The following is a 22,885-nucleotide window of genomic DNA, read 5'->3' on the forward strand; positions in this document are numbered from 1 at the left end:
TTCATATATTGTTATTTACAACTAAAATGGACTAAAAGGAATCACCTGACCATCGAAAATTCAGAATTTACCGGGAGGATGACTTTTTTAACTGATGGACATTGCAGACAAAAGCCTGACTTTTTGTAAAAAAAAACTTTATTTTATAAATAATATTGTTTTGTATATTATTGCTTGGTATTTCAAGTATTTACTTTTTAGTAAAATAACATCAGCCTGATTTGTATAACTTACCCTGAACTGTGAAATGTGGTGGAAACACAAGCCACACACTTCTATACCTATACATCCAGGAACCAGAGGTTCCAGGAACCAAAAGTTCCTGAACTTTGAACAGATTTTCTGGCAGGATAAGGAACAGAAAGTAAGGGTGCTAGTGATATATGGATTGATACTGAAATATCGATACCGCCGATACCAGATCTTAATGCTCTAATATCGATTCTCAAATCAAAATATTGATGCTTTTGATATCATGTACTGTATATCATTTATAGGAACACAGTCTAAAATAACTAAATCATGGAGATCTCGTTGAAACAGAAACGCAATTGGTGGGAACTACTTTTTCTTTTGCCTAGGTAAGTACGTAATGCCCAAGCACAGCGGCTCCCTGTGCTGCGCTCAAGTCATTCAGTCTGTCATTTGTTTATTTAAGACAATTGCTGGCAATTAAAATTAGTCACCCAGTATTATAAAACAGGATGTGTGTTTGTATCCTTTTATTCTCGGCCATTTGTAGACACTGTATGTGTGGCACTAAGTTATTTAATTTGACTAAAATAGTTGCCCCCCCCATTAAAAACTCTTTAAGGTCAGAAAACTTGATTTAAATACTGTTTATAGACTAATGTTTTGTGATGTCAAGGTTTTCTATGTATTTCTATGCAGCATGCGATATTTAGTTACACCAGCAGAGGGTGCTTGGTGCCGTTGGTATCAGTATCTGGTGCCGTAGAAGAAGTCTGCCAGTACGTGATATGAAAAGAAGCATATGCATCAAGCTCCAGTTGTAACGCAGTGTCAATTGTTTTGCAGGTAAGCTTGTTTGCATATAACACATACAAGCAGTAGTACAATTTATTCTGTACCTTTTAGAGTAAGCAATGTTAAGCTAATGTCTGTTTTGTGAATGTTATGAGTTAAATTCGAGTCACATTCAGGGTATTTTCTAAGATGGCGGACGTTGGTCCGAGGGTAACCACGGTGACGAGGCAAAATACAGTTAGCTTTAGTTTAAGAGTAAGTTCACAACATAACTCCTCAGAGATACTTGAAAATAAAATGTTAAATGCCATTTATGTTACAAGGACATGCTAAACGAACTTTTGAGTGTTGTATTGATCATAAGCACACCAGATAGGTGTGTCAAAGCTAAATTACAGTTAGTGTGTGCTAAGGCAGTAGATTTACAGTCGCACATAGGACAGTAGATTAGGTACAGGTAATGATAAGATGACACAAATAAATACAATAAATACATATAATGAATACATATAAATACAATACATATATTATTAAACGGTGATTAAGAGCATGATTCTAAGGTAGATAGAAATAGTAAAAAGGTTTTTTGTGTATATATATGTATGTGTATACATAAATATATTTTTGGAATATTTGTAAAATTGTTCAACTCCAGACATTGTATTTTGTAGAAGAAGTCTGCCAGTACGTGATATGAAAAGAAGCATATGCATCAAGCTCCAGTTGTAACGCAGTGTCAATTGTTTTGCAGCTTGATCCTGAAAAATAAATGTGTCGCACAACGAAAGAGTTGGCCCATCTTTCGAGCTGTGTTACATATGCAGAGTTATTAATACAGAATATAAATAAGATATATGAAAAATATATCACATTCGTTACAGAATAACGCCATTAATTTGTTTCACCCTGTGATTTTATATGTTTTGAAGATGATTTCCAAAGAGCAGCAAAACTTGAAATACACTACTTTTTTTAATTTTACCAGACACATTAGATGTAGTTGCACAAAGTATTGGTAATGGATCGATATCGCCGATACCAGCCTGAATGTTACTCTGTATCGGACCGGAAACAAAATTAGTTGTAGCACACATCAATAGTAGAAGGTGCTGCAAAACACGGCACCAAAAAGGATATACTGACAAAACAAGAGCACCAGGACAGGAAGTGATAGACGAAACACAGGAAAATAACGAACAAAGTCCAAACTGTCATATGGGATCATTACAAGCAAACCGCTAATACAACACTCTTGAATGCAAACGGGTGGACCGATCGACACGAATATCAACACTAACAATACAAAGTATAATATCAGAATATGGGGGATACCACAGTGATTAGATCAATATTATTTTTTTAATCACAAAATAGTTTATGGTTCTTTTTTTGTTTTTTTTTACATACTAAAGAAATAAGAATCAATAGTCATTTTTGGTTTTGTTTAGTTATTTTGCTTAATGTCGAAATTAAATAGTATTTTTCTAGCCGATATACTGTATATTGAATAGTTACTTATCTCACATTTAGCTCATTCATCAATGGCGAATATATATGTTAAATCTAAATATTAAATCTAAATATTAAATTTAAGGGTTACATCTAAATGTTAAATGTACTTACACTACCGTTCAAAAGTTTGGGGTCACCCAAACAATTTTGTGGAATAGCCTTCATTTCTAAGAACAAGAATAGACTGTTGAGTTTCAGATGAAAGTTCTCATTTTCTGGCCATTTTGAGCGTTTAATTGACCCCACAAATGTGATGCCCTAGAAACTCAATCTGCTCAAAGGAAGGTCAGTTTTGTAGCTTCTGTAACGAGCTAAACTGTTTTCAGATGTGTGAACATGATTGCACAAAGGTTTTCTAATCATCAATTAGCCTTCTGAGCCAATGAGCAAACACATTGTACCATTAGAACACTGGAGTGATAGTTTCTGGAAATTGGCCTCTATACACCTATGTAGATATTGCACCAAAAACCAGACATTTGCAGCTAGAATAGTCATTTACCACATTAGCAATGTATAGAGTGTATTTCTTTCAAGTTAAGACTAGTTAAAAGTTATATTCATTGAAAAGTACAGTGCTTTTCCTTCAAAAATAAGGACATTTCAATGTGACCCCAAACTTTTGAACGGTAGTGTATATGTTAAATATAAATGTTAACACTAAATGTTGACTCTTATAACTCTTGTTAAATATACATTTGTCAAACGTTTATCACGGTTAATTGGGACCAAACATGACTACAATATGTTACAAACTGAAAAGGTGAAGAAAATGATAAGCAGAAACAAAAGCTGAGAACTTTTGTGTGAATCTTTGCTGAAGACAATGAAAACCTGTTACCTGGATTGTACATTTTAATTATTAATATAATTGGTTGTATACTGCTTTGTTGATTTTGCGTTGTTAAACTGTAAATCTTTTTAGTGTAAAGTTAAAGTCCCAACGATAGTCACACACACACACACACTAGGTGTTGTGAAATTATCCTCTGTATTTGACCCATTCCCATGTCCACCTCCTGGGAGGTGAGGGGAGCAGTGAGCAGGAGCGGTGGCCGCGCTCGGGAATCATTTTGGTGATTTAACCCCCAATTCCAACCCTTGATGCTGAGTGCCAAGCAGGGAGGTCCCATTTTTATAGTCTTTGGTATGAATAGGAAATTTACAAATCTACACACACAATCAAATGGAGCCAAACATCGAGCCAAAATTCCCATTACTAGTATAAGGGAGCACATTTGATTTAATTCTATCCAACCTCCGAGGTCATTGTTTGATAAGGACAGACAAGAAATAATGTATAGTAAATTATACAGAAGTACATACTGACAGAAGCATTCTGTAACAATAATAATAATATACTTTATTTGTAATACATTTTACATTACAAGAAATCTTAAAAATTCTAGCGATGAATACAGAATACAGAAAACAAATCATTATTAATAATGATGGAATAAATAAAGGAGTTAATACTGATAGGCAATATATAATGAATGAAGAATAGAGTATATAGTAAATAATAAATGATAAACTAATGTTACATGAATAAATGAAGGAGTTAGTGGTATGAGACTCTGTGGTTCTAAGCACTGTTTCCTCCGTTTACCTAAAAAACAAAACTGTGTACTATTTCTTAAACTTGCTCATAATATGTCATTGCTTATATTCTATTGCCGGAGACAGCATGGGTCAGGAGGTCGAGTGGGACGCCCAGTAACCATGTTCCAGTCCTGCCTCCTTCACCTCCCTCCCAGCCCTTGGGCAGGATGCATAATCCACACTTCCCCCCTGGAGAAGCCCACACATGGAAGATTTAAGGACCCAGTTGCTGGCGTAGGACTCGGATCTGATCCTCAGGTGGCAAACAATTAGCTGGAATGCAGAGACACAATTTTTCATTGTGATTTTCATGTGACAATAGAAATGTTACATGTTATACGTTCCTCAACTTTACTGCTATTACTGCTGTATGTTTCTCATGTTGTGCGGTCCAACTGTTTTAATTATATTTTTACTTGCAGTCATACTCTTCTTTTGTTATAAAAACTGTTATCCAGTATCAGAGAGCAGGTTTGAAAAAACCAGATCTGGGAATTTTAATATGCTTATATATTCGGTATTTCATATTTATTAAATTCCAGTTGTTAATGTATGTTTTATAATCTATTATGGCACCTATAGACATTTATTTTTAACACCTTGTCAATGACAACACCATTAATCTGTTGCAGTGTCTTTTCTGCAATTGTCAGTAAACATTATTTTAGTTTCAATGATGTTCTGTTTTAATCAAACTACCGTTTTTTGTTTTGTTTTAATTATTTCCCTTGAACTAAATGCCGCAGTGTCATCTGCAAGTATTGCCTTGTTTTATAACATATTGTGGTTCCGATCCAATCCAAAAAATGCATGTAATTCTGTGCAGAAAGAAAAAGATAACTGGTTAAATACATGTGGTGGAAGCACATAGGACAGGACTATTCAACTGGAGGCCCGGTGGCAAAATCTGGCCTATTAATGACACCCCGGCCTATTAATGACACCCCGATTTCAGTTCAAAGTTTTGGGAACAAATATTTTTGCAGTAAATTTGTAAAAACACTAGAGAGCTCCTGTTTTATAGAGGAACTTGGACCACTGTAAACACATTGGCAGATCCTTGCATTGGCTTTTTAACCTTGCTAGCAAACACTGGAGTCCAAACTTGTGATTTACACATAACTGAGAAGTTCCCCTCAAGTCCTCTCGTTTTTGGCAGTTGCAAATGTTTTTCGTAAAATGATTGATGTAATTAAGTTGCTCTCGCTTGTTGACAGCACGAGGCAGACTCTTTTGATGGCAGCTCATCAAAAAAGAACACGGAAGGTAGAAGAGAAGTGAAAGTAGACTTGGAAAGTGGAGAAACACAGATCAAAATTGGCTGCATGGCCTCCTCAGAGGCTGTAACCATCATCAAGGACTAATATGTGCATCTTTAAAAATGTGAAATTATGCTTAAGAGTGAGAAGTTGCCCCTTCTTTTTGTTACTGTTCCATTTCATTTTTGCATGTAGTCTTTATAGTACTGTATTTTGTGTATTTGTATGTGTTCTGTATATACAGTGTGAGTGTCTTTAGTCTTAATTTAAATCTAGGTTCCGACTTACACTACTACTACTTACATCACTGTCTTAGGAACAAAACATGTGCACAGACCGAGGAATGGTATGTCTTTTGAAACCTTAAAGATTTAATATATTTGTAAAATGTGGACCCAGCATTGATCCGTGGGGCGTTCCACAAAATTGCATGCAAGCATTATAATGTACGCTCTGTCACAAGAGATGGGATTTATGGCTTCTTGAAGGGAGTCGGATCTTGAGAAGCTGTTCCTTTCAAAGAGCCGTGAAAAAGACTGGTTTGTTATTATGGTTATAGTTAACAATTACTGGTAGAAATTATACTTGGATTAGAATACATCAAATGTATACCAGTATTGACTACAATTAGAATATTGTTGTTTTCACTGTAAACAATACATAAGTTGGTGCCATATCACCATGGGTTGACAGTGACATCATTATTTGGAGATTTTTATTTTATTGTAGCACAAGAGCATTTTAACAATACAGAAATAATACCTTATAATGAAATGTCATATGTACATAAAAAGTACAAAAACAACTCGAAAACAATTAGGACATAGTAAAACAGTGAATACAAAATTGTATTAACCTACCTGGTGTGTGTATGCTTGAACTACTTTACATAACCTCGTTAGAACAATAAACCAGAAAATGTTACAACTCGGCTTCGTTTTCCAATCTCCTGTCGGGTGGCACACGCATCTGTGTGTACATAAAAATCGGTTCGCCAACGAATGGCTCGATAATGTGACTCGGTTCTCATTGTTTACTGAAAGGAGCCGGTCAAAAGATTTGATTTGTTCGTTAGCAATTATAAATAATTGTATCAATTGTAAGATATAAAAATACTCCATGATGTCATGGGTGATTTCCTAATTTATTTTAATTAGTGCCAAGTGCAAAAATGTTAAAAGGCATGCTTTATGTTTTTATTGGCTGAGGTGGGTATAATAATGGGTTACATCATATTTAGCTTTGAGGCTGATCTGGATCACCATCTGGATTCAGGGCTTTTTTTTAATACTATTTCTCTTTCTCTCTCTCTCTCTCTCTCTCTCTCTCTCTCTCTCTCTCTCTCTCTCTCTCTCTCTCTCTCTCTCTCTCTCTCACACACATACACACAAACGCATGCACACGCACGCACGCACAGACACAGGTTACTTCCTAACACCTTAAAGGCCTACTGAAACCCACTACTACCGACCACGCAGTCTGATAGTTTATATATCAATGATGAAATCTTAACATTATAACACATGCCAATACGGCCGGGTTAACTTATAAAGTGACATTTTAAATTTGCCGCTAAACTTCCGGTTCGAAACGCCTCTGAGGATGACGTATGCGCGTGACGTAGACCGGCGAACACGGGTATGCCTTCCACATTGAAGCCAATACGAAAAAGCTCTGTTTTCATTTCATAATTCCACAGTATTCTGGACATCTGTGTTCGTGAATCTGTTGCAATCATGTTCATTGCATTATGGAGAAGGAAGCTGAGCAAGCAAAGAAGAAAGTTGTCGGTGCGAAATGGACGCATTTTTCGAACGTAGTCAGCAACAACAGTACACAGCCGGCGCTTCTTTGTTTACATTCCCGAAAGATGCAGTCAAGATGGAAGAACTCGGATAACAGAGACTCTAACCAGGAGGACTTTTGACTTCGATACACAGACGCCTGTAGAGAACTGGGACAACACAGACTCTTACCAGGATTACTTTGATTTGGATGACAAAGACGCAGACGTGCTACTGTGAGTATGCAGCTTTGGCTTCTAAACATTTGATCGCTTGACCGTATGTGCGCAACTTTTTTTTGCGTATGTACGTAAGTTTTTTAAAATATATAAGCTTTATGAACCTTGGGTTAGGTGAACGGTCTTTTGGGCTGAGTGATTGTGTGTGTTGATCAGGTGTTTGAATTGTATTGGCGTGTTCTATGGAGCTAGGAGCTAGCATAGGAGCTAGGAGCTAGCATAACAAACACGCAGGTGTTTTTATGCAGGATTAATTTGTGGCATATTAAATATAAGCCTGGTTGTGTTGTGGCTAATAGAGTATATATATGTCTTGTGTTTATTTACTGTTGTAGTCATTCCCAGCTGAATATCAGGTACCGTGAGTATGCAGCCTTGGCTGCTAAACATTTGATAGCTTGACCGTATGTGCGCGTCACGTACGTAACTTTTTAAAAATATATAAGCTTTATGAACCTTGGGTTAGGTGAACGGTCTTTTGGGCTGAGTGATTGTGTGTGTTGATCAGGTGTTTGAATTGTATAGGCGAGTTCTATGGAGCTAGGAGCTAGCAGAGGAGCTAGGAGCTAGCATAACAAACACGCAGGTGTTTTAATGCAGGATTAATTTGTGGCATATTAAATATAAGCCTGGTTGTGTTGTGGCTAATAGAGTATATATATGTCTTGTGTTTATTTACTGTTGTAGTCATTCCCAGCTGAATATCAGGTACCGTGAGTATGCAGCCTTGGCTGCTAAACATTTGATAGCTTGACCGTATGTGCGCGTCACGTACGTAACTTTTTAAAAATATATAAGCTTTATGAACCTTGGGTTAGGTGAACGGTCTTTTGGGCTGAGTGATTGTGTGTGTTGATCAGGTGTTTGAATTGTATTGGCATGTTCTATGGAGCTAGGAGCTAGCAGAGGAGCTAGGAGCTAGCATAACAAACACGCAGGTGTTTTTATGCAGGATTAATTTGTGGCATATTAAATATAAGCCTGGTTGTGTTGTGGCTAATAGAGTATATATATGTCTTGTGTTTATTTACTGTTGTAGTCATTCCCAGCTGAATATCAGGTCACCCCCGGCTCTCACAGCATCTTCCCTATCTGAATAGCTTCAACTCCCCACTAGTCCTTCACTTGCACTTTACTCATCCACAAATCTTTCATCCTCGCTCAAATTAATGGGGAAATTGTCGCTTTCTCGGTCCGAATCTCTCTCACTTCATGCGGCCATCATTGTAAACAATAGGGAACTTTGCGTATATGTTCAACTGACTACGTCACGCTACTTCCGGTAGGGGCAAGCCTTTTTTTTATCAGATACCAAAAGTTGCAATCTTTATCATCGTTGTTCTATACTAAATCCTTTCAGCAAAAATATGGCAATATCGCGAAATGATCAAGTATGACACATAGAATAGATCTGCTATCCCCGTTTAAATAAAAAAAATTCATTTCAGTAGGCCTTTAAGAGCTTGCGCTGGTTGACAGCTCTTGCTTGAGCTCCACACAGCTCAGCGAACTACAAGGATCTGGCGAGAGTCAGGTTAACCCTGCCCACCCCTGCTTATTGGCTATCCAGTAGTTTTATCTGTGAATTTACCCGTATTAGATTATTTGATTAGACGTCTGAACGTTGTAAAAAAAAATAAAAAAATTAAATCGAAGCAATATATTGAATATGTACTCTTAATAACCTCCGACTTATTACCTGCTAAAGGTAGCGATTTATTTTGACACCGGAGCTTTGTTTTGAAAGCTTCCGTTGCAAAAGAGGAAATTGGTGTGCTCTCGCACTTATGCTTTTTACAGGGATGTTTGTGACGGTAAGAAGGAATGTCTGCCGTTAGAGAGTCCAAAACTTATTGGTTGAAAAGGCATACAGGTATTACAATTATTAGTTGCTGTGTGTTCTTCTGTGTTGTTGTTGTTCGATGTTAGTGCTAAGCCATTAGTGTAATACCGCTAGGGATGTGCGTATCGATCCTGTGGTATCGATATATCGATACTCACACGCTACTCATTTGGCATCACTTTTCTGAAAAAAGTATCGATATAAACCAAAAAACGGCGTGTGGGGGGTGCAAGCATCCCTTTCAGATGTTTTTGATGACTTACTTAACTTACTATGTGCTGGGACACCCCTGTACCTGGCAGAGTATAGAGCTGGCCCAGTCACGTGACAGGAGACAGCGAATGAGCGTCGTCAACGTGCAACACACACACAGCCAGCCGACAGCGATCCAGCCAGGCATATCCAGTGTTGTCCTATTGTTGACTTACAACAGGCATTGTTTTTTGTTTTTTTTAGTAATGTTTACTGAATATTTTTGTTTAAATGATTATCCTAAATTCAAATAATTTCCACACAGGGGAATTTACTGTTAGTTGAAAATTGCTTGAGTACCGGTATTTAAAACAAGATAAGAAAGAGATACAATTTGGAGATTCTTCATGTTTGCATTACAGTTTTATTTTTTCCAAGAAAATCTTGAATATATGATTGAATGTGATTTTGGTTTTAATCTGTAACATGATTTCTTACATTTCGAAAACATTAGCCTATTTCATATTTCATTAATTGATAATTATATCACAAACTTTAAAAAATAACTGCAGCTTCTTGCAATTCGGATTTGACTGTTAATTGGAAAGCCCTAATATTTAATTATTATTATATATAATATATAGTTATTATTATATATAACATTTAATTTATTTTTAATATTTATGTTATTTATTTTAATTTTACTTTTATTATATAATGACCATAATAAATGTGGTATAAATGGTCTGTATTTGTCTTGTGATTTGTCTTAAATAATAACAATAGTAATAATATTTTTGACTGACAAAAAATTGCCAATAATAAATTATTGGTATCGGTATCGATGAAAATGCAAGAAAAAGTATCGGTATCGTATCGAATCCTAAAAGTGTGGTATCGCCCATCCCTAATTACCGCCCTAAAGGGGAAGTGCACTTTTTTTTTTTTTGTTCACAATCATCATGAAAAACATGACAACGGATGGATTTTTTTTTAATATAAGGGACAAGCGGTAGAAAATGGATGGATAGATGGCATTCTAACTTGTAAATAAATGTCTGCTTACAGTGGAGCCAATGGGAGGTCCTTTATTTCGCCCATCCATCCATCCATTTTCTACCGCTTGTCCCTTAAAATCCAATAAATAGCCATCCATAAAGCACCAACAATACTCCATTTACATTTCGTGACTTGAACATTAACCAAGTATTAATGATATTGTCATATAAGCGTTAACACAGAATAACTATTTATAGCGGCGCCGTGATTAGGAGCTGTTTCCTCTCTTCCTTTGCTCGTGAATGTTTATTGTAGATCATAAATCATGCTTTTTACCAGGCTTGAAGAAGGATCATATTATATGGGTTTTGAGTGGGTACGTACTGTATGCAAAAATTAAGGCAAAGTTGTAAATATAGATTTGATTAAATAATATAGATGAATAGCATACAGTAAGATTTATTTTTGGAACGTACAGGTGTACCTCAATTTAAGAGTGCCCAAACTTAAAGGGGAATTGCATTTTTTGGGGAATTATGCTTATCATTCACACTCCCTATGTAAGACAAGAACACTTATGTTTTTCTTTTTAATATGCATTCTAAATCGTAAAATAGTGGTAGGTGGCTAAGAATGTAGCTTATGGGAGTACACTATTCCGCTCATAAAGCCCTCTAAAAAAACATTAAAAAAACGCCAACAATTAGGGGTGTGGGAAAAAATCGATTTGAATTCGAATCGCGATTCTCACGTTGTGCGATTCAGAATCGATTCTCATTTTTAAAAAATCTATTTTTTTAATTTATTATTTATTTTTTATTTTGCGATTCAGAATCGATTCTCATTTTAAAAAAATCAATGTTTTTAATATATTTATTTATTTTTTAATTTTTTAATTTTTATTTTTTTTAAATTAATCAATCCAACAAAACAATACACAGCATACCATAACAATGCAATCCAATTCCAAAACCAAACCCGACCCAGCAACACTCAGAACTGCAATAAACAGAGCAATTGAGAGGAGACACAAACACGACAAAGAACATGTCATGATCCTGGGTCCGGATCATGTTTGTTTTGTGTTTTCTGTTAGTTTTGGACTTCCTTGGTTGTTTTGTGCACTTCAGGAGTTTGTTTTGGTTGTCATGGTCACTCTTTGTGTGCACCTGTCTCTGATTAGTGCTCGCCCGCTCACCTGCTTCCCGAGCGCTAATCAGAGACATTATTTAAGTTGCCTTTTCCAGTCACTCATTGTAGCTCCGTTGTTTGCTCCATGCAACTGTTACGTTTGACTTTCCTAATTCTTGCTTCTGTGTTTCCTGTGCTAAGTTTTGCCTTAGCTTCCACGTGCAATCGGCATGCATCCTTTTTGCTTGTTTTCGGTTTGTCTATGATTTATGAGAATAAATCATCTCCTACCTCACGCTGTCGTCCGGAGTAGTCCGTGTAGCATTGGAGGAACGATCCCGCAGCAAGCTGCAACCCCAACCGTGACAGAACAAACCAAAAGTAGTGAAACAAAAATGAATATTATCAACAACAGTATCAATATTAGTTACAATTTCAACATAACTGATTAAAAATCCCTCATTGACATTATCATTAGACATTTATAAAAATAAAAATAACAATTGTGTCACAGTGGCTTACACTTGCATCACATCTCGTAAGCTTGACAACACACTGTGTCCAATATTTTCACAAAGATAAAATAAGTCATATTTTTGGTTCATTTAATAGTTAAAACAAATTTACATTATTGCAATCAGTTGATAAAACATGGTCCTTTACAATTATAAAAGCTTTTTACAAAAACCTACTACTCTGCTTGCATGTCAGCAGACCGGGGTAGATCCTGCTGAAACCCTATGTATTGAATGAATAGAGAATCATTTTGAATCTGGAAAATATCGTTTTTGAATCGAGAATCGCATTGAATCGGAAAAAAATCGATTTTGAATCAAATCGTGACCCCAAGAATTGATATTGAATCGAATCGTGGGACACCCAAAGATTTGCAGCCCTACCAACAATACTCCATTTACATTTCGTGACCTGAAAATTACAAAGTATTAGTGATATTGTTAATATAAGTGCTAACTGAGACAAAATATTTTGAGCCATGCCATGATCACAGAGCAACATCTAGCTTACGCTGCTATATTGACATATTGAGCCGGTGAGCTGCAAAGTCGCCTCTGAGCTGGTGAAAGTTAATTTTAGATTATAAATCATGCCTCTTCCCTGGACAGTAGAAGGTTGTGGCCATAAACCGAGAAGTTGTTCAACTTTGACATTCAACTTATACCCGGAAATGACGACAAAAACAAGAAAATACGCTTCTTTGCGGGTTTTTTTAACCCCTTTGTGAGGATTAAGATAAATTCTTCATCTTAACGGGAAGATATAAACATCCCATCAGTCAGTATCCCAGTGACAGCACACATTGTACAGTAAGTGATTGTTTTTTATGTTCATAGTTTGTATTTATTGTTTAACAATATGGTTACATTATGCTTAGTGTTTCACCAAGCTGGATTTCTTTAGCACACAGCTTTTAAACTTGGAGATCATCCTCCTTATATTCAGGCTCAAAAATATACAATTGTAGATCATCATCAAGTAGTCGTTGTTGGCTCTCATGAAGTCTGACATGATTAGTAGTGTTGTTGACTAAGAGAAAAGCAAACGCTTTGATGCGTCTGTGAAATTAAGACATCGCCGTATGCTTAAAATTAGGAAAATATATCAACATTACAAGCTATTATTAATGTGCCTGTTACTACCTTACAAATAAGCTTAGGACCAGATTTACTAAAGGTTTGCGTGTACTAAAACACATGCAAACCTGATAGCACACGCAAATCCAATCTACTAAACGTGTGCAAAGTGGATTGCGTGTGTTAAGTGAGCAGAGAAAGGTGTGCACTCCATTTTGCGTTTCTGTCTTCATTAGTATGCACAAATTATGCCGATCATAAAAACGGCCACAACATTGGGAAGAGAAAATGCAAATATATTAAACAGCACGTGCAATGTTATTTCTCAACACTCATCACCGTTTTGTGAGCTCTATTTTTCTTTTTATTTAGAAGGTGTTCGAAGGATGTGCAAATTGACACAGACACACAGCTGTGAGAAAAGAGGTGCTCACGCTGCAAAAACAGATGATGGACAGATGAGAATCCTAAGTGTGTGTCAACATTTTGGATTGACAATGCAGCTGAGATCCAGCGGCCCCCCGCGACCCCAAAAAGGACAAGCGGTAGAAAATGGATGGATGGATGGAATTTCCTTTTATCATTTTATAGCTGCTGGATGACTTAGGGGGCTGATTGAAATAATTCAATTGATGCGTCTTGGACTACGTTTACACTGCCGGCCAAAGTGGCCCAAATCTGATTTTTTTGCAATCTGATTTTTTTCCAACTGACTGTTTACACTGCAAGTGAAATGTGATTTTTATCAGACTCCAGTGTAAACATGCACAGACCCCAATGTGCCTCAACGTCACTTGCTTGCACTTTGATAAAGTGAAAACAAAGAAAGGTGACTGCAGGAAGTCGCTCCTACTATAAAATAAAATAAAAGTCGCAAGACCTTAAAATTAATGTTTTTTTACGTGAAAGTAAATTGAATTAATAATGTATGAATGGATGCATATAGTGTAATATGTTGGAGAGGGTTGTAATCTTTCTATGGCTGTTAAGTAGAGGAGACACGGTCATCAGCGTGGATCTACGTGAGCTTTATTTTTCAACTCACATGTAAGCAAATGTGCCACAGCGTCAATTCTGGTCTTTCAACAATTTCTTCAGTATCAAAATGTATATTAAAATATTGCAAATAGCCTATTATTTGCGCACTATTGACAAGTGATGCACCGAAAATTCGGTCTTCTTAAATAGACTTTGCTCACCGAAACCGGATGTTGTGATGAAATATCCATTTCCGCTGGCGACTGCGTTTTTCCAGCGCACACGAATGACGTAGCTCACCCAAAGCTGACGAAAAAGTCACATTAGGGTCACATTAGGTCGCATTGCGTTTAGGATGAAGTCACATTTAAAAAGATCAGATAGGATTCCGGACTACCTCCTGATGTGGCTTGAATCTGATGCCAAAAGCTCAGATTTGAAGCACTTTGAAGCGTTTGGACTGGCAAAAAAATATCAGATCTGTGTCACTTGAGGGCAAAAAAATCAGATTTGGTGTGCAGTGTAAACGTGGCTTTAGTGTCTGCTGGCGTTTTTTTAAATGTTTTTTTAAATTTAGGAAATATATAACTATAATATATCTCCTACATGAAAAAAGGTATTTTATCTTGCATTTTCTTGTTTTTGAGTCCTTTTCCAGATGCACATATGTGCTGGTGATGCGATCCACAGCATCGTGCACAGAATTAAGTGTCAGTGAGTGTATGTTTCTGTTGTCTAGATTGCGATTAAGTAACGATGTTACAGATTATAGATGTGTGCTGCTGGTTCCACATATTGCACACAGGTAGGACTCCTACACATTCATGTTACCATGTTCCTAAGTAGGTTAGATACAATTACTGAATAAGATTAATAAAATCAAGTGTAAGATTACTAATTCAGTGTTGGAAAAGTTGAGCCCCGAGGTTAAAAAGGTTAAGAACCCCTGTTCTATTGCATTGTTTTTATACAATATTTCGAATCTAAACTTTTGTTTTTATTTTTAAAAAAAACGTTACATGTTGAAAGTGTGCTGTTTTGAGGGGTCAAACACCAATTAAATTAATTTCAATGGGAAATGTTGATTTGAGATACAAATGTTTGAGCTAAGAGCTCCATCACAGAACCAGTTAAACTTGTAAGTTGAAGTACTACTGGATTTACATGTGGATTGTTTTTCTTTATAGCTCTCAAAGTTTTTCCATTAACAAGGACGTATCAATAAATATATAGATCATCAGTGCAAAAGAGTCAGTGGTTCCACTGGGGATGCTACATGTACTGTATATTATTGTTTTGGAAGTCTCTTTAACAACCTTTTTGTGTGTGTTTCCTCCCACAGTCCAAAAACGAGTTCACCATGCCAAAAGTCAGCTGAGTCAGGTTCCAACTCACCCGAAAACCTGAAAAAGAAATTCAATTAATTGGATGGTGAAGTAAGGGTGCATGTGGCCTCAGTCTGCTGTGGCTATATTTAACCATCTACTTACCACTTGTCTCATTTATCCTCCGCACATGGCTTCCTGGAGTTTCCACAGCAACATTTGTTATAATAACACTGGAGACGATACAAAAGTCCACTCAATGTATTGGTTGCTAATTTTGTTTTCCCAGTCTTTGTCTGCTCTTCATTAATTATGGTGTATCCATCTGTTGTCGTAGCCATCTGAAGTGTTTGGGTAGCTGTATCACTAGTTTTCAGGGCTCTGGTCATATGTTCTTGCTTGACAATGAGAGTCTCAATATCACTAAGCATCTCAATTTTGAGTTTTTGAAGGTATAAGCATTTTTCATCTTCTATTTTGTCCTTGGTCTTTGAGGAACTTTGCGATGTGTCACCAACTCCTTGATATAAGGTCTTTTTCACAAATGTATATTCCTTTTGTTTCCAATATGATTTAACAATCGGGTTTATCACATGCAATTGTTTCTCCAGGTTCTTTTTCATCTCATGACCCTGACACTTCATCTGATCAATATTCCTCTTTTCTGTTTTTATATCTTTCCAGATTTTCCGTAGACAATCGCTTTTAGAAATTCTGGTTACTGGGGAAACACCTCTTTTTATCACTAAATCGGGAAGAGTACAAAGCCTCTGTTTGAGTTCATTTTCCACTCCAACATGATGTTTTATTTCTTCTGTTTCTTTCAATACGTTTGAAAACAAATTTTCCAGCTGGGTCTTTCCTCCCATTGTTAGTTTGTTTTTGATTGATATTTGATCTCTGCCTCTATTACTGTCTTCCATCATGTGCTTTAATTCAAACAAGATTTTCGGCAAACCTTCATTTTTTGCTTCTAAAATGACAATTTTTTTGTCAATGTCCTCAAGTTTCTTCTTATACTTTGCCTTTAAAACATCTCTCACTCTTTCCATTGACAGGATACAAGACCTAAAGTGATCTTGCAACACCTTTTGCTCAGATTTCAAATTTTCCATCCGCTCCGTGTCTTTGGCATGCAGTCTTTTTTCCGTTTTAAAATTAACCTTCATTTTGAGTAACTTTTCCATCTCTGTACTTATTTTGGTTCTGGTGAATGCAATCTCTTTGCTCTTTTGACAATGTTCCTGTCTGAGAACACACAAGTCCCTATTTTGCTGTTCCATTGCACATTTGTTGTCATTGATTTCATCTCTTTTTGTCCCAACATCCATGTTTAGCTGATGAATTTGTTCCCTTCCCTTCTTCATCTTCTCAGCTATTGTGTCCAGTCCTGTTGTATTCTTTTTAAACTCATTTTGTCTGATTTCAAGGTCAATGTATCCCTCTTTAATCATGCGTTGATTCTTCCCCAATGTGATCAATTGTTTTTGCATATCAGACTTCATCAAAACCAGCTCCAGTTTTTCTTTGCTCATGAGCTCATTGGCTTTGCTCAGGAATTCTTTCTCTTGTTTAATGTTGTTCTTTAGTTTGTCCAGGTTTTGTTTTTCCACCAAAAGTTTTGTTTTCAGATGTTTTATTTCTTCTGATTCTTTTACTTCATTTGAAAGCAATTTGTCCAGCTGAATCTTTCCTCCTACTATTAGTTTGTTGTTGATTGATACTCGATCTCTGCCTTGATTACTATCTTCCAGCAAGTGCTTAAATTTAAGCAACAATTTCGGCATACCTTCCTTTTTCGCTTCTAATTTGACAACCTTTTTGTCAATGTCTTCAAGTTTCTTTGTATACTTTGCCTTTAAATCATCTCTCACTCTTTCAATTGACAGGATACAAGACTTAAAGTAATCTTGCAACACCTTCTGCTCAGATTGCAGTTGTTCCATCGTCTCTGTGTCTTTGGCATGCAGTATTTTTTCTGTTTCAAAATCAGCCTTCATTTTGAGTAGCTGTTCCATCTCTGTACTTATTTTGGTCCTGGCAAATGCAATCTCTTTGCTCTTTTGACAATGTTCCTGTCTGAGAACACTCAAGTCTCTATTTTGCTGTTCCATTGCACATCGGTTATCATTGACTGCATCTCTTTTTGTCACAACGTCCATGTTTAGCTGATGAATTTGTTCCCTCTCTTTCTTCATCTTCTCAGCTATTCTGTCCAATCCTGTTTTATTCTTTCTAAACTCGTTTTCTCTTATTTTAAGGTCACTGTATCTCCCTTTGGTCATGCGTTGATTCTCTTTCAATGCGATCAATTGTTTTTGCATATCAGACTTCATCAAAACAAGCTCCAGTTTTTCTTTGCTCATGAGCTCATTGGCTTTGCTCAGGATTTCTTTCTCTTGTTTAATGTTGTTCTTTAGTTTGTCCAGGTTTTGTTTTTCCACCAAAAGTTTTGTTTTCAGATGTTTTATTTCTTCTGATTCTTTCACAGCATTCGAAAGCAAATTGTCCAGCTGAATCTTTCCTCCTACTATTAGTTTGTTGTTGACTGATATTTGACCTCTGCCTCGATTACTATTTTCCAGCATGTGCTTTATTGTAAGCAACAATTTCGGCATACCTTCATTTTTCGCTTCTAATTTGACAACCTTTTTGTCAATGTCTTCAAGTTTCTTTGTATACTTTGCCTTTAAATCATCTCTTACTCTTTCAATTGACAGGATACAAGACTTAAGGTAATCTTGCAACACCTTCAGCTCAGATTGTAGTTGTTCCATCGTCTCTGTGTCTTTGGCATGCAGTATTTTTTCTGTTTCAAAATCAGCCTTCATTTTGAGTAGCTGTTCCATCTCTGTACTTATTTTGGTCCTGGCAAATGCAATCTCTTTGCTCTTTTGACAATGTTCCTGTCTGAGAACACTCAAGTCTCTATTTTGCTGTTCCATTGCACATCGGTTATCATTGACTGCATCTCTTTTTGTCACAACGTCCATGTTTAGCTGATGAATTTGTTCCCTCTCTTTCTTCATCTTCTCAGCTATTCTGTCCAATCCTGTTTTATTCTTTCTAAACTCGTTTTCTCTTATTTTAAGGTCACTGTATCTCCCTTTGGTCATGCGTTGATTCTCTTTCAATGCGATCAATTGTTTTTGCATATCAGACTTCATCAAAACAAGCTCCAGTTTTTCTTTGCTCATGAGCTCATTGGCTTTGCTCAGGATTTCTTTCTCTTGTTTAATGTTGTTCTTTAGTTTGTCCAGGTTTTGTTTTTCCACCAAAAGTTTTGTTTTCAGATGTTTTATTTCTTCTGATTCTTTCACAGCATTCGAAAGCAAATTGTCCAGCTGAATCTTTCCTCCTACTATTAGTTTGTTGTTGACTGATATTTGACCTCTGCCTCGATTACTATTTTCCAGCATGTGCTTTATTGTAAGCAACAATTTCGGCATACCTTCATTTTTCGCTTCTAATTTGACAACCTTTTTGTCAATGTCTTCAAGTTTCTTTGTATACTTTGCCTTTAAATCATCTCTTACTCTTTCAATTGACAGGATACAAGACTTAAGGTAATCTTGCAACACCTTCAGCTCAGATTGTAGTTGTTCCATCGTCTCTGTGTCTTTGGCATGCAGTATTTTTCCGGTTTCAAAAGTAGCCTTCATTTTGAGTAGCTTTTCCATCTCTGTACTTATTTTGGTCCTGGCAAATGCAATCTCTTTGCTCTTTTGACAATGTTCCTGTCTGAGAACACTCAAGTCTCTATTTTGCTGTTCCATTGCACATCGGTTATCATTGACTTCATCTCTTTTTGTCACAACGTCCATGTTTAGCTGATGAATTTGTTCGCTCTCTTTCTTCATCTTCTCAGCTATTCTGTTCAATCCTGTTTTATTCTTTCTAAACTCGTTTTTTCTGATTTTAAGGTCACTGTATCTCTCTTTGGTCATGCGTTGATTCTCTTTCAATGCGATCAATTGTTTTTGTATTTCAGACTTCATCAAATCAAGCGCCAGTTTTTCTTTGTTCATGAGCTCATTGGCTTTGCTCAGGATTTCTTTCTCTTGTTTAATGTTGTTCTTGAGTTTGTTCAGGTTTTGTTTTTCCACCAAAAGATTTGTTTTCAGAGGTTTTATTTCTTCTGATTCTTCCACTACATTCGAAAGCAAATTGTCCAGCTGAATCTTTCCTCCTACTATTAGTTTGTTGTTGATTGATATTTGATCTCTGCCTCGATTACTATTTTCCAGCATGTGCTTTATTGTAAGCAACAATTTCGGCATACATTCATTTTTCGCTTCTAATTTGACAACCTTTTTGTCAATGTCTTCAAGTTTCTTTTCATACTTTGCCTTTAAATCATCTCTCACTCTTTCAATTGTCAGGATACAAGACTTAAAGTAATCTTGCAACACCTTCTGCTCAGATTGCAGTTGTTCCATCGTCTCTGTGTCTTTGGCATGCAGTATTTTTTCTGTTTCAAAATCAGCCTTCATTTTGAGTAGCTTTTCCATCTCTGTACTTATTTTGGTCCTGGCAAATGCAATCTCTTTGCTCTTTTGATAATGTTCCTGTCTGAGAACACTCAAGTCTCTATTTTGCTGTTCCATTGCACATCGGTTATCATTGACTTCATCTCTTTTTGTCACAACGTCCATGTTTAGCTGATGAATTTGTTCCCTCTCTTTCTTCATCTTCTCAGCTATTCTGTCCAATCCTGTTTTATTCTTTCTAAACTCGTTTTCTCTGATTTTAAGGTCACTGTATCTCTCTTTGGTCATTAGTTGATTCTCTTTCAATGCGATCAATTGTTTTTGCATATCAGACTTCATCAAAACAAGCTCCAGTTTTTCTTTGCTCATGAGCTCATTGGCTTTGCTCAGGATTTCTTTCTCTCGTTTAATGTCGTTCTTTAGTTTGTCCAGGTTTTGTTTTTCCACCAAAACTTTTGTTTTCAGATGTTTTATTTCTTCTGATTCTTTCACTACATTTGAAAGCAAATTGTCCAGCTGAATCTTTCCTCCTACTATTAGTTTGTTGTTGATTGATATTTGATCTCTGCCTTGATCACTATTTTCCAGCATGTGCTTTATTGTAAGCAACAATTTCGGCATTCCTTCATTTTTCGCTTCTAATTTGACAACCTTTTTGTCAATGTCTTCAAGTTTCTTTGTATACTTTGCCTTTAAATCATTTCTCACTCTTTCAATTGACAGGATACAAGACTTAAAGTAATCTTGCAACACCTTCTGCTCAGATTGCAGTTGTTCCATCGTCTCTGTGTCTTTGGCATGCAGTATTTTTTCGGTTTCAAAATCAGCCTTCATTTTGAGTAGCTTTTCCATCTCTGTACTTATTTTGGTCCTGGCAAATGCAATCTCTTTGCTCTTTTGACAATGTTCCTGTCTGAGAACACTCAAGTCTCTATTTTGCTGTTCCATTGCACATCGGTTATCATTGACTTCATCTCTTTTTGTCACAACGTCCATGTTTAGCTGATGAATTTGTTCACTCTCTTTCTTCATCTTCTCAGCTATTCTGTCCAATCCTGTTTTATTCTTTCTAAACTCGTTTTCTCTGATTTTAAGGTCACTGTATCTCTCTTTGGTCATGCGTTGATTCTCTTTCAATGCGATCAATTGTTTTTGTATTTCAGACTTCATCAAATCAAGCTCCAGTTTTTCTTTGTTCATGAGCTCATTGGCTTTGCTCAGGATTTCTTTCTCTTGTTTAATGTTGTTCTTTAGTTTGTCCAGGTTTTGTTTTTCCACCAAAAGATTTGTTTTCAGATGTTTTATTTCTTCTGATTCTTTCACTACATTCGAAAGCAAACTGTCCAGCTGAATTTTTCCTCCAACTATTAGTTTGTTGTTGATTGATATTTGATCTCTGCCTTGATTACTATTTTCCAGCATGTGCTTTATTGTAAGCAACAATTTCGGCATTCCTTCATTTTTCGCTTCTAATTTGACAACCTTTTTGTCAATGTCTTCAAGTTTCTTTTCATACTTTGCCTTTAAATCATCTCTCACTCTTTCAATTGTCAGGATACAAGACTTAAAGTAATCTTGCAACACCTTCTGCTCAGATTGCAGTTGTTCCATCGTCTCTGTGTCTTTGGCATGCAGTATTTTTTCTGTTTCAAAATCAGCCTTCATTTTGAGTAGCTTTTCCATCTCTGTACCTATTTTGGTCCTGGCAAATGCAATCTCTTTGCTCTTTTGACAATGTTCCTGTCTGAGAACATTCAAGTCTCTATTTTGCTGTTCCATTGCACATCGGTTATCATTGACTTCATCTCTTTTTGTCACAACGTCCATGTTTAGCTGATGAATTTGTTCCCTCTCTTTCTTCATCTTCTCAGCTATTCTGTCCAATCCTGTTTTATTCTTTCTAAACTCGTTTTCTCTGATTTTAAGGTCACTGTATCTCTCTTTGGTCATGCGTTGATTCTCTTTCAATGCGATCAATTGTTTTTGCATATCAGACTTCATCAAAACAAGCTCCAGTTTTTCTTTGCTCATGAGCTCATTGGCTTTGCTCAGGATTTCTTTCTCTCGTTTAATGTTGTTCTTTAGTTTGTCCAGGTTTTGTTTTTCCACCAAAAGTTTTGTTTTCAGATGTTTTATTTCTTCTGATTCTTTCACTACATTTGAAAGCAAATTGTCCAGCTGAATCTTTCCTCCTACTATTAGTTTGTTGTTGATTGATATTTGATCTCTGCCTTGATTACTATTTTCCAGCATGTGCTTTATTGTAAGCAACAATTTCGGCATTCCTTCATTTTTCGCTTCTAATTTGACAACCTTTTTGTCAATGTCTTCAAGTTTCTTTTCATACTTTGCCTTTAAATCATCTCTCACTCTTTCAATTGTCAGGATACAAGACTTAAAGTAATCTTGCAACACCTTCTGCTCAGATTGCAGTTGTTCCATCGTCTCTGTGTCTTTGGCATGCAGTATTTTTTCGGTTTCAAAATCAGCCTTCATTTTGAGTAGCTTTTCCATCTCTGTACCTATTTTGGTCCTGGCAAATGCAATCTCTTTGCTCTTTTGACAATGTTCCTGTCTGAGAACATTCAAGTCTCTATTTTGCTGTTCCATTGCACATCGGTTATCATTGACTTCATCTCTTTTTGTCACAACGTCCATGTTTAGCTGATGAATTTGTTCCCTCTCTTTCTTCATCTTCTCAGCTATTCTGTCCAATCCTGTTTTATTCTTTCTAAACTCGTTTTCTCTGATTTTAAGGTCACTGTATCTCTCTTTGGTCATTAGTTGATTCTCTTTCAATGCGATCAATTGTTTTTGCATATCAGACTTCATCAAAACAAGCTCCAGTTTTTCTTTGCTCATGAGCTCATTGGCTTTGCTCAGGATTTCTTTCTCTCGTTTAATGTCGTTCTTTAGTTTGTCCAGGTTTTGTTTTTCCACCAAAACTTTTGT

At 36.3% G+C, this 22,885-nt stretch overlaps 1 protein-coding gene and 1 long non-coding RNA gene across 6 annotated transcripts; one reads left to right on the plus strand and one right to left on the minus strand.

Annotated features, from left to right (window-relative positions):
* Positions 1-807: 807 nt before the first annotated feature.
* LOC133650702 (uncharacterized) lies at positions 808-6,790 on the plus strand. Its single transcript, XR_009826279.1, has 3 exons — positions 808-1,038; positions 4,186-4,359; positions 5,319-6,790. It is a non-coding gene; the product is annotated as an uncharacterized LOC133650702 (long non-coding RNA).
* Positions 3,757-19,840, minus strand: LOC133650701 (uncharacterized). Of its 5 annotated transcripts, XR_009826277.1 has the most exons (5): positions 15,609-19,840; positions 15,435-15,521; positions 14,340-14,424; positions 11,840-11,896; positions 3,759-4,374 (listed from the first exon to the last, which is right to left on the minus strand). XR_009826277.1 is itself a non-coding variant. In XM_062048262.1 (4 exons), exons 2-4 carry the CDS (start codon positions 14,367-14,369, stop codon positions 4,192-4,194), a joined length of 270 nt encoding a protein of 89 aa, XP_061904246.1. In that variant the 5' UTR covers positions 14,370-14,424; positions 14,516-14,532; the 3' UTR covers positions 3,757-4,191. The 5 variants fall into 5 exon arrangements, 2 of the variants coding, with proteins under 2 accessions (XP_061904246.1, XP_061904245.1); XM_062048262.1 differs by lacking the exons at positions 15,435-15,521; positions 15,609-19,840 and adding an exon at positions 14,516-14,532 and having other exon boundaries at positions 3,757-4,374; XM_062048261.1 differs by lacking the exon at positions 15,609-19,840 and having other exon boundaries at positions 3,758-4,374; positions 15,435-15,522.
* Between the last annotated feature and the right edge of the window lie 3,045 nt (positions 19,841-22,885).

This window comes from Entelurus aequoreus, linkage group LG05, assembly GCF_033978785.1.
Source record: "Entelurus aequoreus isolate RoL-2023_Sb linkage group LG05, RoL_Eaeq_v1.1, whole genome shotgun sequence".
In the NCBI taxonomy this organism is placed as follows: Eukaryota; Metazoa; Chordata; class Actinopteri; order Syngnathiformes; family Syngnathidae; genus Entelurus; species Entelurus aequoreus.

Bases quoted from the DNA above. Each gene is read 5' to 3' on its own strand.
- LOC133650701 (XM_062048262.1), bottom strand. From the start codon at position 14,369: ATGGATATTTCATCACAACATCCGGTTTCG. The intron at 11,897-14,339 runs GTGAGCAAAGTC...TTGGGGTTGCAG, and splicing joins CATCACAACATCCGGTTTCG to CTTGCTGCGGGATCGTTCCT. The intron at 4,375-11,839 runs GTAGGAGATGAT...TCTGCATTCCAG, and splicing joins ACTCCGGACGACAGCGTGAG to CTAATTGTTTGCCACCTGAG.